General features: G+C 39.9%; 1 protein-coding gene across 2 annotated transcripts in view; it reads right to left on the bottom strand.

Moving 5' to 3' along the window:
- Positions 1-8883, bottom strand: part of LOC134843576 (adenylate cyclase type 9-like) — a 31763-nt gene extending 22880 nt beyond the window's left edge. The window contains exons 1-2 of one of the 2 annotated variants that reach the window (XM_063859714.1): positions 8774-8883; positions 6800-7892 (exon numbers count right to left, since the gene is read on the bottom strand). In XM_063859714.1, the coding sequence (XP_063715784.1) occupies positions 6800-6861 (62 nt within the window). In that variant the 5' untranslated portion in view covers positions 6862-7892; positions 8774-8883. Of the gene's footprint in view, positions 1-6799; positions 7893-8229; positions 8525-8773 lie in introns of those variants that run through there. The other variant, XM_063859713.1, reaches the window with a different exon arrangement.
- Between the last annotated feature and the right edge of the window lie 4460 nt (positions 8884-13343).

Raw genomic sequence — 13343 nt, 5'->3', positions numbered from 1 at the left:
CACACAGCATTGAGTGACCCTGGAATCCATAGTTATGGACATCGGGCTATGCCTCAATTTGGCAGTGCAAGCCGTTTGCCATTGCAAGCTTCTGTTTCATTCCCAGCCTCTGTTCCATTCCCAGTTAACAATATGCATTCTAGTGCACACGTGTCACCACCGTCTGCTATTCCTTTACAGACCATGAGTTCAAACATAACTAATGGTAGTTTTGCCATTGCGCAACCGGAATCATTACCTGTCCCAATGTTACCGGCCCAACCCGGTTCTGGTTTTGTTTCTTTGTCGCCTGCATTTGCTGGTGGTGGCTTCTCATCTTCTGGAGTAAACCCAACGCCGGTTTTCTTTTCGGCACCTAACTGCCATGCAGAGCCAGTCCAGACGCAACATAATCTTCCCTTTGTTCCGCATACTGTGTCACCTAGTATCAACGATTACTACACAAGTGATGCAAACTTATGGCGATTGGCAGCTACAACTCCAATCGTCACGCCTGCTCAGTGTTGTAATGCTGGAAACATTTTTTCTAATGTGACAACTATTGTCCCATCGTGTAACACCGCCGTTCCTTATACTAGTGGTGGGACTGTGTATTTTAATACTCCCCCAGTTCATCCCCAACATGTTCCGTATTTCGTCAATCAAACTAATACTGGTTATCAGCCAGTCAACGAAGACTACGCACCGTCTCCCGCTTATTCGAACCAAGGTTGTTCATCGGATCGACCTCTCTCCGCTCGTGAATTGGCGGAATTATTGATGCATAGCCGCAAAGATCATCTTCCTGAATGGAAGTTAGCCCAGTTTGACGGTAACCCGTTAAACTGGCACGAATGGTTTGGTCAGTTTAAGTCCACCGTTGATTCCGCTGTTCTCACCGATGATACGAAATTGACATACTTAAAAACGCTCGTCACAGGCAAAGCAAAAACCGCAATTGCGGAGTTTAGTTATAGTGGCGTTATGTACAAGGATGCACTGGCCACCTTGCAACGGAAGTTTGGGCAACCACATGCCATTGTTGGTGCGCATCTTGATAAGCTGAATACTTTTCCTCCACTTAAGATGCACAATTCGGAAAATGTCATTAGTTTCTCCTCTGCCATATCTGGCCTCGTAGCAGTTTTCAAATCATTGTCTTTCAACGATGATCTAAAGAGTGTTAACCTGTTAAACCAAGCTGTTAGTAAGCTTCCGCCTAACCTCAAGGAGGCTTGGTCAATGCATACTGTTAGACATAATTGGCAGCGACCAACACTCTTAGACTTTAACAACTGGTTGAAAGAAAAGGCCGAGGGGCATGAAAGATTACGTTTACTCAGCTCTAAGGCAAAAAACGAAGAACCGGTTAAACCAAAAACAACCAAAGTTTTTGCAGCCAATAGCCAGGTAACTAGTAAGGCTCAGGATAAGTCTCAGGATAAGTCTAAGTTTCCGCCGTGCGTTTTGTGTAAGGGTAGTCATGCATTGTGGAATTGTGCTGTTTTTAAGGAAAAGAATGCTACTCAGCGAGCAAAATACGTAGCTGAACAGAAACTTTGCTTCGCTTGCCTCAATGGCAATCATAGTTTCCGGCAATGTTCTAGAGCAAAAAAGTGCCCGAAGCCAGAGTGTGATAGCACACATAATGTCTTGCTCCATGGAGCCGAAAGAATATTTCCTCGGAAGGAAAATTCAAATGTCTCGAATAAGGCTGGAATAAACAAATCCAAGGAGAATACAAACACTTCCACCCATGCCGCTGTTAGTGATGTACTTGACATTGAATCTTCTAAAGGGTTGTTGCCAATTGCAACACTTGGTGTATCCTCGGATGTAACCAGCCTCCTGACGTTGGTTCTTTGTGATAGTGCATCGACTCACTCCTGGGTGTCTTCGTCACTCGTAAACCGTCTCGGCTTAGTAGGGGAGCCCGTTAACTTGTCAATTAGTGGTTTCAATTCGACCACCGTTGTTGAGACTCAGAGGGTCAAGTTTACTGTTTCCTCCGAGCCGAATAATAGTGATTTCGTATTTTCTCTCTGTGCATATGTTAAAGACAATATTCGGATTGGTTCCGAATTAATCAATATTGCTGATTTGCAGAATAAATATCCACAATTAGCACCTATTAAGCCCATTCAATATACTTATGAGGACGTTGAAGTTATTATCGGACAAGACTACTACCACGCCGTTAGACCCATTGAGTTCATCTTGGGAGATGATAAAAACTCACCGTGTTCCGTTCGCCTACCGATAGGTTGGGTCTTAAGTGGTCCGTTGCCGCCGTCCGGTAATTCTACTTCTTCGTGTTTCAAGTGTGTTGTTGAAGATTCTTCTCTGACCGACCAGATAAAATCCTGGTACGAGTTGGAATCGTATGGTGCTTTCAAACAGGTCGATGCCCGTTCCGCCGCGGATAAACATGCTTTATCCATCCTAAATTCTGAAACCGTTCACAATGGCGAAAGATACGTTGTGCCTATGCTTTGGATTGATAGTAATGTCAGTCTACCAAATAATTATTACTCGTCACTTGCCCCATTTAAATCATTGGAGAGAAGGTTAAGTAAAGACCCTGAGCTGCGCGAAAGATACGCAGAAACAATTAGAGAGGACATTAGGAAAGGCTATGTCGTTACCGTCGAACCGCATGATCCACGTAAGCGTTCCGATCGCGAGTGGTATCTTCCGCACCATCCCGTCGTAAATCCGAATAAGCCGGGTAAGGTGCGCCGAGTCCTTAATGGGGCTTCTAAGTTTCACGGCACATCCTTAAATAAGTCCTTATTGGTGGGTCCTGACCTACTCCAAAATTTAATTTTTGTGCTTTTGCGATTCCGTCAACATAAGTACGCCGTTTCCGCGGATATAGAGGGTATGTTCCTCCAGGTAGGAGTCCTTGCCCGCGATCAAATTTCGCTCCGTTTTTTGTGGCGGGAGGATACCACTTCCGATGTGGTAGTTCATCAGTACACTCGCCATATATTCGGCGCACGGGATTCGCCTACGTGCGCCAATTTCGCGTTGCAAAAAACAGCAACTGATAATATGTCCACATACCCTGAGGCCGCCTCAGTCGTAAATGAAAAATTTTACATGGACGATTACTTGGATTCATTCGAGAACGTTACCCAAGCAATTAAAACTAGTCGCGATTTGGTTTCCTTACTAAAATTGGGAGGATTTAATTTGACTAAATTTGTCAGTAATGCTGATGAAATCACTTCAGCAATGAACCCCGAGGAATCCGAATCCTCATCTTCACCCATTAAGGAAATTTGTAACGGTGCCGAACAATCTTCACACGTCTTAGGCCTTAAGTGGGACCATGTGAAAGACACTTTGGTTGTTAGCAGAGGCGTGGATCGTCCTCTCGATAAAGCAATAACTCAACGAACCGTCTTGAGTTTCGTCTCTTCTGTGTTTGACCCTGTTGGGTTAGTAGCTCCATACACAGTTAGGGCCCGTCTTTTACTGAAAGATATTTGGAAAATCAGTGGTCAAAGTTGGGACGACGAATTGCCAGAAGACATAAGAGATAAGTTTCTCGAGTGGCACTCCGGTCTCCATCTCTTAGGGCAATTGACTATTCCCCGTTGTTACTTCACAGAGCCTGTTGATCAAATTGAGCTCCACATGTTCGGTGATAGCTCGCAGGATGTTTTCTGTGCTGTTGGATTTTTGCGTGCGCGACTCGCGAGCTCGCATAAAACTCAAATATCCTTCATCTTTGGTAAAGCTCGCGTTGCGCCCATGAAAGCGCTATCTATACCGAAGCTAGAGCTTCAAGCTGCTCTGCTCGCCACACGACTAAAAGATGATATACTGACCGCCCTTACCGTCTCTATTAATCATGTCTTTATGTGGACAGATAGTACAACAGTTTTGCAGTGGCTAAACTCCACTGAAAAATTACCTGTATTCGTCGCTAATCGTGTCGGCGAAATCCTCGAGTCGACCACTATTGATGAGTGGCACCATGTTCTGAGCGGCGATAATCCAGCTGATACCGGTACGCGGGGGATTTATTCGGAAGCCCTCAAGGATAGCAGCTGGGTTATTGGTCCGAGCATTCTCAGGACTACTGATTGGCCGTTTTTACCCGACGAACGTGTAATCAATAAAATTCGTTTGAAGGGTCCTTCTTGTGATGTTGATAATTGCTTGGAGACATCATCTTCCTTCGTCACCGATGTCACATCAATCAAACATCCCGAACACGGGTTCAATTGGGAAAGGTTCAGTTCCTTTACAAGATATAAACGAGTAGTCGCTTTTATGTTGAGGGTGTTGCCTTCACATAAGCATTTTCGTGGTAAAGACTTACGAATCACCGACCCCACTGAACTTGATATTGCAGAAAGCAAACTGATTCATCTTGCTCAGATGGAATCCTTTCCCGTTGAGTTAAAAACACTCACCGCTGGCAAACCTATTAAGAATAGTAGTAAAATTGCCACATACTCGCCATTTATCGGTCCCGCTGGAATCATTCGTTCCACCGGACGGATTGTGCGCTTAGTGGATACCGAGTTTGATACTAAGCACCCAATAATACTCGACGCCCGACATACCTTAGTTCGTTTGTTGGCCCGCAGCCTCCACCATAAGCATTTTCATCAAGGATTAGATTACATGCGCTCCGTTTTAAATATGAAATTTGCAATACTTGGGTTGCGTCGACTACTTCGGTCTGTCGAAAATCAATGTGTGACATGCCGTAAACGCAAAGCAAGCACCATCCAGCCAATTATGTCCGATTTACCGGTCGAACGTCTCGGATACAAGCAACCACCCTTCAATCATACGGGTGTGGATTACTTTGGACCGCTTTACGTTCCGGTTCGCAGAAGCACGGAAAAAAGATGGGGATTTCTTTTTACTTGCCTCACTACCAGGGCTGTACACCTTGAGATTGTACCGTCTCTGGACACCAGTTCGTGTGTCATGGGCATTGAACGGTTCGTTGCGCGCCGTGGTACGCCAAGCACAATCTGGTCGGATAATGGCACGAACTTCGTTGGTGCGGAAAAGGAATTACTTGCCTGCATCAAGAGCTGGAATGGCATGGCTCCGACCATTTTTGCACACAAAGGTGTTACTTGGAAGTTTAACCCGCCAGGCGCACCCCATCATGGCGGCTCCTGGGAACGCCTCGTCCAAAGCGTGAAGCGCGTGCTGTACGATATCCTAGGCAGTAGGCGAGTAACTGAAGAGGTGTTAGGAACAACACTCTGCTTAGTTGAACAGGCTTTGAATTCGAGGCCAATCACTCCCGTTAGTACCGATTCACGTGAGTTAGAAGCGTTAACCCCAAACCATTTTTTGCTTGGACAACATGCCACAAGCTTTCCTTCGCTTTTACCCGGGGAGCACTTCGATCACAAGAAAAGGTACGTGCGAGCGCAGTCATATGCTAACGCGATTTGGTCTCGTTGGCTTCGAGAATATGTTCCCTCGCTGAATAAGCGTGTCAAGTGGCACACTCATTCTGACTTTACTCTTAAAACAGGCGATCTCGTGTGGGTGATTGAGCCCGATAGTCCGCGTGGGTACTACCCTCTCGCCCGAATCGTCAAGCTAAACTACGGACAGGACGGTTGCGCCCGATCCGCCCTTGTCAGGACCGCAACCCGTGAAGTCACGCGGCCGACCGTTAAGCTCGCTCCGGTTCTTCCTTCTTCAGGGGGGGAGGATGTTGCAATGCAAATGTAGAGTATAGAATGTAGAGTATAGATGCATATAAAACTGAACTAAAATGTAACAACAATAAGCACAGTTGGCCGAGCGGCCTAGAGACAAGTCTCTCACGCCGGTCAACCGGGTTCGAGTCCCCCCATATGCAGACCTTAAAACATGTAGACCCGAGGGGCTATAGCCCCATTTGACCGTTTTTTACTGTTTTTTTGGTTCTAATTCGGTTCAGCCTTGATTAAGGTTGACCGCCAAAAAGAGCAATTTGTCTCAAGGACATTACCGACCGGTTCTTGTGGCTAGCTTGCGCCGTTTTGTACCAAAAACGGACAGTTCAGAATTGAAGTTATATGATGTTATGCTTGACCAAAATTATGATAAAATATTGATTTTTCTGAGAGTCTTTGCCGATAAATACTCTTTATAATTCAAAGCATTCGACTTCATAGTTTTACCAAATAACGGAGATTGAGCGCACAGAGTTACAGTGAAAAAAGACACCCGAGAGAAAAACTTGACGCATGATTCATGTCAGAGTTTCAAGTTCGTTATCGAAGAGAAAAAACAATCTCTATAGCATATGACAATTTACCCTTGTTCAAAAAAAATCAAAAAAGAGCATTTGTTGAAGTTGAAGAGAAAACTTGTTTTCATTGCTTTGATCTATTCGCTAAAAGTTTTTTTTTCACGCAAGCATTTCAGTAATAGAATTTCAAAATACGTCAATCTTTTATTCATAACATGAATCTATTCGCAAAAAAAAATGTTGACATTTTTTGAGCAAAGTGAAAAGCAATAAACACTTCTGAATATTTCAAATTGTTTTCAGATTGAATCTTTTCGAAAACTAAACCAAATTCAAGCAAGCAACTGAGCATTGAAACGTTAAAACATTGGTTTCACCTTCTCAGTTTAAATTGACCAACATTGAATGCTTTTGGTAATTTAAAAATTTGATCATAACTCTTGAACCTGATTGGTTGAAATTAATCAACTCCGAAAGCAAAGCTGAAATTTATTTCAAAAATTTTTCAATATTTCGATTTTTATTTAGAAAAGATCGCTGATTTTCACTGCGCTCAAACTCACGACAAATATCATTTGTTTCTAGATTTCTTACCTTGCAGCATCTTGTTCCTTGTTTGTTGGTGGAGAAGTCGACTCCACAGCAGTGGCGTCCATCGCAACTTCCCAGCCGACAACTGTAATCTGTCTAGGGTAAAACTAATGCGTCTATTTCACACAATTCCCAAGTCCCTTCTGCTAGTCATGTAATAAAATGTCAGCAAGATAGCCGCTGATAGTTAATCCAACGCAATCTATTTACAAATCTGAAGAATAAAATAGAAACTGAATTGTTTTGCTAGGGATGAAATATTTGCAGCTCTAATGTGAAAAAATAGAGTTTTGAATATTTTAGCTTCAATGTGGTGTCAAAATTTCTGTGATGAATGATCCGCATGAAAGATATTAATCGCTCAAAAAACTACAGCAGACGCGCAGGTGAGAAATGTTCCCTTTGGGAAAATAATAATAAAAAAAGTGGCGGAGCAAAAAATGAAAACAACGGCAAGATAGAAAACGCACAATAGCGATTATATATTTTTTAAATCTGCTTTCAAAAATGAGGATTATGCGGTGCAGCGTAATTTATTTAGAATGGCTGCGAATCAGCGAGTTAAATATTAAACAAGGAAACCATTAGAGCCTCTTTATGGTATCAAATAAACTCTTATTGAAAACTAAATTTAAGCTAAAGCAAAAGGATTAGACGAAACGTAGGAAGGTATATTTAGAGTTACAATTAAAAGCCCGTCGAAGAATTCTCGACGAATTACAAGCCCAGTTGCAGCTAACAGTTCCCTTCCTACTTCGACCAAGCTCCGTTTCTTTCAATTTTTATCCATTTATTCTTGTCGGTGAGCTATTATTGCTACTATTATACGCTGAATCCCTTTCCCGCAAAACACGGACGAGGCGGTGCTCAGTGTTGAACTTTAGCTTAACTGCTGTTAGTGCCAACCACGCTTTCTGTTAATCTAATGCGTGGTGTATTTGAAGTAAAACTTAGTCGATGTAAGATATTGTCTTCAGTCATGCATTTGCAGCCACATAACAATCCATGCACACATAAATGGTATGAAATGAAAACTGGTCGGTAGAATAATGACGTATCCTCTTTCTTTTCCGTCCCCGCTGGTGTTCCGATGCAACTACAAAAGGCAAAATTGAAAGAAAGCGAAAAAAGTAAAAAATAAAATTACCAAGACCAGAAATGGTATTGTAGAAGGGAACATTTTGCTTAAATGCAGGCGTATTATCTGCAAATATTCGAAGGACTAAGCAACGCGCTACTATAGCAGGTATTCCTTCCCATGTTTTGTTACCACAGTCAGAGCTAAATGATATTGCGCCGTTTTATTTTTCCTCGCCCCAAATTGAAAAGCGTTATTTTTTTCTGTTAATGTTCGGTAGTTCGCATAAATGGAATTGAAATAAAGTATCCGGAAGGAAAAAGTCAAAAATTGAAATGGACAAAAAACCAAATACCTGCTTGCGTAGTCGCGAAAAATAAATCCTTCGCTGAAAACTTGATATATATTCACCTTGGAAACTAACTCGATATAAGTCTCCTAGGCTGCACAAATCCTTTAAACCCAAGAAATACTATCAAAGAAACTCAAAAAGGCAAAAACGCTCACTACAAATATATCTCAAACACCACACCAAGAGCCGATCTTTCAAAACATTCAGCTAATTCAGCTTTTTGTTCGAATATGGGACAAAGCAGAAATTTTCGAAAAAAAATGACAAATGTGAGTATTTTTACTAATATTAAAACTACGCATACAATGAAGCAAGTTCCAAAATGATACCAGCAAGCAAGCTGTTTTAAACAGCTATCAATCATATCAACCAGCTAGACATAGCACAAGCGTTTGCTAACCAACTAAACCGTTCGGCTGGTTAATTTACAGTCAATCATATCATGACCTCACGGGTAAAACTTAACCGATTGACAAGCAAGGCAGGCAAACTACTACTGCAATTATATTTAACACAAAGCCAACAAAGTTGGTAAAACAAAACGAACCGTATAAGTTCTTATTCTGGCTTGCTCCCCCTTTGGCTGGTTGGGCGACTCGAAGAAACAACACTTCAGTCAAGAGAGGATAGAACCATGAACAAGAAACACATTGTAAAGCTCCTGAAATAAGCAAATTTACTTGGACCAGTCACTAAAGTCAATAAAAATCCCATTAACTGGCCGAATTTTAGGGCGGTTACACAGTTAAACTGAAGTGAACTTATCACCACAGAGGTGAAGCTGCACTTCGCAAACACAAACAACAGGCGGCAAAAGGAGCTCAAAAACACTAAAATTGACAAAAATAAGCTCAAATAAGAATCAGTTTAGTAAAAGCAGATTTTTTTACTTGGATATCACACACCTTCATAAATATTTATATATTTACACATGCTTGAATAGTAAAAACCAATCAGCATTTTCAGTTGTCCATAATTATCCATTGACAAACATGGAGAACAATTTTTATTGCTGGACAAAAAGCCTTTGCATTAATAGACTACCCGTGCATGAGTTATATTAGAACAGAAAATTATTTGAAAGATATTTATTGGCTAAATTAATGAAATTAGTTCATTAAAATGGTATGAAATTACTAGTTCGATCAAATCATCAACTAACGACAAACAATAAAACGAAAAAAAAAACCAACATAAGGAAACAAAAAGAACAAGGAAACCGAAAAAAAAATGATTTAGAACTTTTGAAAACGAACTTTTGAGTTATAAAAAAAATTAAATCAGGTTAAAACTCAGTGAATTTCAAGAATAATTTACAATTGGCACTTTTTTTGAAATGCCAAGAGAAAATATCTACTTTTGCAGGGAAGCAGTTGAACAAAGGTAATCAAAGCTTTTGTTTTGTTCGATCAATAATTCTAAAATTAGCTATCGGTAATCTGGATCAACCGTACAATCCCGTCTAAATTACCAACCGTAGAATGTCATCCCCTGGCATGTATTAATTCTAAAACTTAATCCTGTACAAAACATGTATTTCTTACAAACCCGCAAAATATAATTTTTTTGGATACAATGTGTGTATTTTGATGGGCTACAAATTAGTAAGATACATTCTTTAATTATGTTTTGATGATCAGTTCTGTTATAATTCGGGTGGTATAAAATTCTCTTCACAGTTATCTTCGATTTGGAGGAATATGTACGATTGCTCCGGTAACCTCAATGCATTTGCAAAAACTTTCTAACTGTTTTAAAGACATGATAATGATATTTCACACCGCGTCCAGACGATTCGGCCAAAGACAATTCAGCCAATTTGAAATTCAGACATTTCAGCCAAAAGTATGCAGAAAAATCAGCCAGAGATAATTCAGCAATAATAGTGACCGCATTTCAGTACAATTCTGTTAAATGACAAGTTTTTTCGCAGCGCGGGAACGTATTCAGTTTTGGATAAAAATAAGCTAAAGCCCAGTCAATCTATTTGTCTTAAGAGAAGACTGGTGCTTGCTTAACGTGAAAAAACTTGCAGTAACAACAAATTGCTGCCTAATCGGAATGCACTAAAATTAAGTTGTAAAATGCAACCAGAGATACTGCTGGCAGTTATGTGTCTAATCGGATCTTTAGTTCAAAGGCCATTACTTTTTGCAAATTTTTCTTTGACATTGGAGTGACAGATTTGAATCGAGAAAAATTGGTTTAGGTTTTTTTACAACTTTTCCTTTCCACTTTCTGTTTTTCAGTATTTTGACCAATTTCAGTTTAGAGGCATTCAAACTCAACTGGTTCTCGGAAAAAATATATTATTTCTTAATGAATTTTGCAGTCGGTTAAGAAATCCAATCGGAGATAGAAATGAGGCAAATACCATACAGTCATCAACATATTATACAAAAGTACATCCATTACAATATCATTTTTGTATATCATAAACAGATAAACTGAACAACGAATGACCCAGTACCGTTCCTTGTGGCACTGGTTTCTCAATTTCAACTCAAACTGAAAAATCTCCATTTCGAATTACTCTTCGAAAAGTTTTATTTAAATGCTCTTCATCAAGGCAATTGACCTGATGAAACCCAGGCAGCGTTAAACCTTAACTAAAACTCCTCATGAAAAAAAGCGCCATATTGTGCAAAAAATTTCGCCTTTGACAGATCTTTTAAAAATTATGCACAATTGCCTTGAAAATCACGAAAATAATATGACAGTCAGCCGACAAACATTCAACGATAACCATTAACTCCATTTTTTCAAATCAAAAAACCACACCAACGAAAATAATTTCATGCTGGACTCAAAGGATGGTAGATTTGAGGAAAAAATACCATCGAGTGTTAAATAAGGATTCAAAAAAAAATTAAACGATCGGCAACTGAGCCGTTGTTACTTAAATAGACGCCGGTTGAGCTGATTTCATAAATGTGATATGAAAAAGGTTTGCAGATATTTAAAATCTATTAAGTTCTAATATAAAGCTACAGAGTTCTCCTGACACACAAGCACACAAAACAATTTTTACCCTTAAATGCCGCGGCGAGTGTGCCGGTATGACATAACCCGGAGATTAATTTAAAGCGGCGAAAATAAAATGAAAATTACATTATCTCAAGCGTTAATAACTTCCATGAAAAATGCGCCTGACAGAATAAAAATACGATAGGTAATTAATTTTGAGTTTTCATGCACTTTAACGGATGCTCACGTAAGAAAAATCTCACGTCCTGAAATCTGTGAACAAGAAACTCGAAGGATGTCAAGGGTGGTATCATATTAAAACCTGTTCAGCCGTGACTCAGATTATGAAAATCAAAAATCATAAAAGTTGTCGCATTGTCGGCAATTTGTTGCAGAAATTTTGATTTGGATTTTGAATTTTGATTCGGATTTTTGGAGTCGAAATTAAAGACTGAATTTCAATCTAACTCTTCTGGGATTTTTAAAATACTTAATCTATTAATAACTGTTTCTCATGACTCATGACCTTATTCAGTCTCCTTTCACAAGCTTAATGTTTTCAAATTAGAAATAGTTCGATTTTATAGTTTGCTCTAAAAAACTCGATAGTTGACACATTCTGTGCCACATTATTTATACAGTTTTATTTGTCATTGTCATCCCCAACTATCAATTTCACATAAAATGAGTATATTCCACGGATTTCAAGGTACCGCTGGTCTGGAAGGAATAACGACTGCGACTTAGGCTACCATAAAACTGCTTCCAGTAACAAATGGTACAATTTGTCTGTTGTTTTTCTTATAACGCTGCAATTTCATTTTGAATATTGGACACAATTGTTGTGATAAACTTATTAAATAGTTTCAGATTTGGACTGTACACTGAGATAATTCTTACACCTTACTGGGAGCTGTCATGATGTTGAACATTATCAAAGAAAATATCAACCAACTGTCGAATGATATTGATCCATCTTTGAAATCAATTCTGCAAGATCTTTTATCCCATGTTGAAACTCAAAGCGGCACCATTGCAAACATGAAAAATGAATTAATTTTTCTGAAGAAAAAAGTAAATGATCTGGAGCGCTATTCCTCAAAAGATTGTATCATTATAAACAATTTACCTCTGCGACATGGCTCTGATTATGTAGAAGATGTAATCGCATTCTTTCGTGAAGCAATTGACATCTATGTGCCTCGTGATTCCATGGTAGCGTGTCACCCTCTAGGCCCAATTCGCGACATCAAAACCCCCCCCAGCCATTATTGTGAAATTTGTCTATTTTGATGTCAAAGACCGTATCTGGGCAAGGAAGCATTTTTTACGATATTATCTCAATCAGATCAATAAAAAACCTGTATACCTTTTTGAGAGACTGACAAAGAGAGATGCGGATTTACTCGACTATATGGAAGGCCTGAATTTGAAAACAACAACGAACAACTGCGCACCGCAAGTCTTTATAAAGCGTGAGAACGGGAAGGTGTTCACTCATAATGTTGCAGACTCGGTTGATGCGGAAACGTTGCTTGCTTCTGGAAAAGCGCAAATTTTAGCAAAGAAGAGAAAATCAGTTTTTCAATTAGGAAATCAAGATGCAACGATGAGGCTAAATGTCAACACGACAACGCCAAAACGAGTGTCTCCGCCAAGTCCCGGGTCGGATCAGCAAATCCTTGATTATGTTAAAAAGCACAGAAATGAACCTGAAAAAATTGAGCAGTATGTTGATAACTTAGCAAAACAATCTCCTCAAACTGAGCTTCATTCTAATGTTAGCAATACTTCAAGTGTGTTTACTGTAGAAGACAGTGGTTAAGTATTTAAGACAAGACAGCCTCAGTAGGGACTTTTATTCAATCTCATTTTTATTTTATTTCGTTTTATGTCCCCATCGTCATTTACCCAAGTTCTTGAGGCTGTTTCATTACTAAATGTTAACGTGCGATCACTTAAATCTAATTTTGAAGCCTTTAAAGTAAGTCTTGAGCAACTTGCAATAGCCCCATCTGTTATCGCTGTCACTGAAACTTGGCTGAACCCTAATGATTCAGCCGAGTTGTTCAATTTGCAAGGATACAAGTTTTTCTCGAGCCCTCGGCTGAGCAGAGGAGGTGGAGTAGGTTTATATATACGAACGGAGC

This window comes from Symsagittifera roscoffensis, chromosome 4 (assembly GCF_963678635.1).
Source record: "Symsagittifera roscoffensis chromosome 4, txSymRosc1.1, whole genome shotgun sequence".
Taxonomy (NCBI): Eukaryota; Metazoa; Xenacoelomorpha; order Acoela; family Convolutidae; genus Symsagittifera; species Symsagittifera roscoffensis.
Note: the sequence above shows the minus strand (reverse complement) of the source record. Positions and strands in the feature narration are given on the sequence as shown.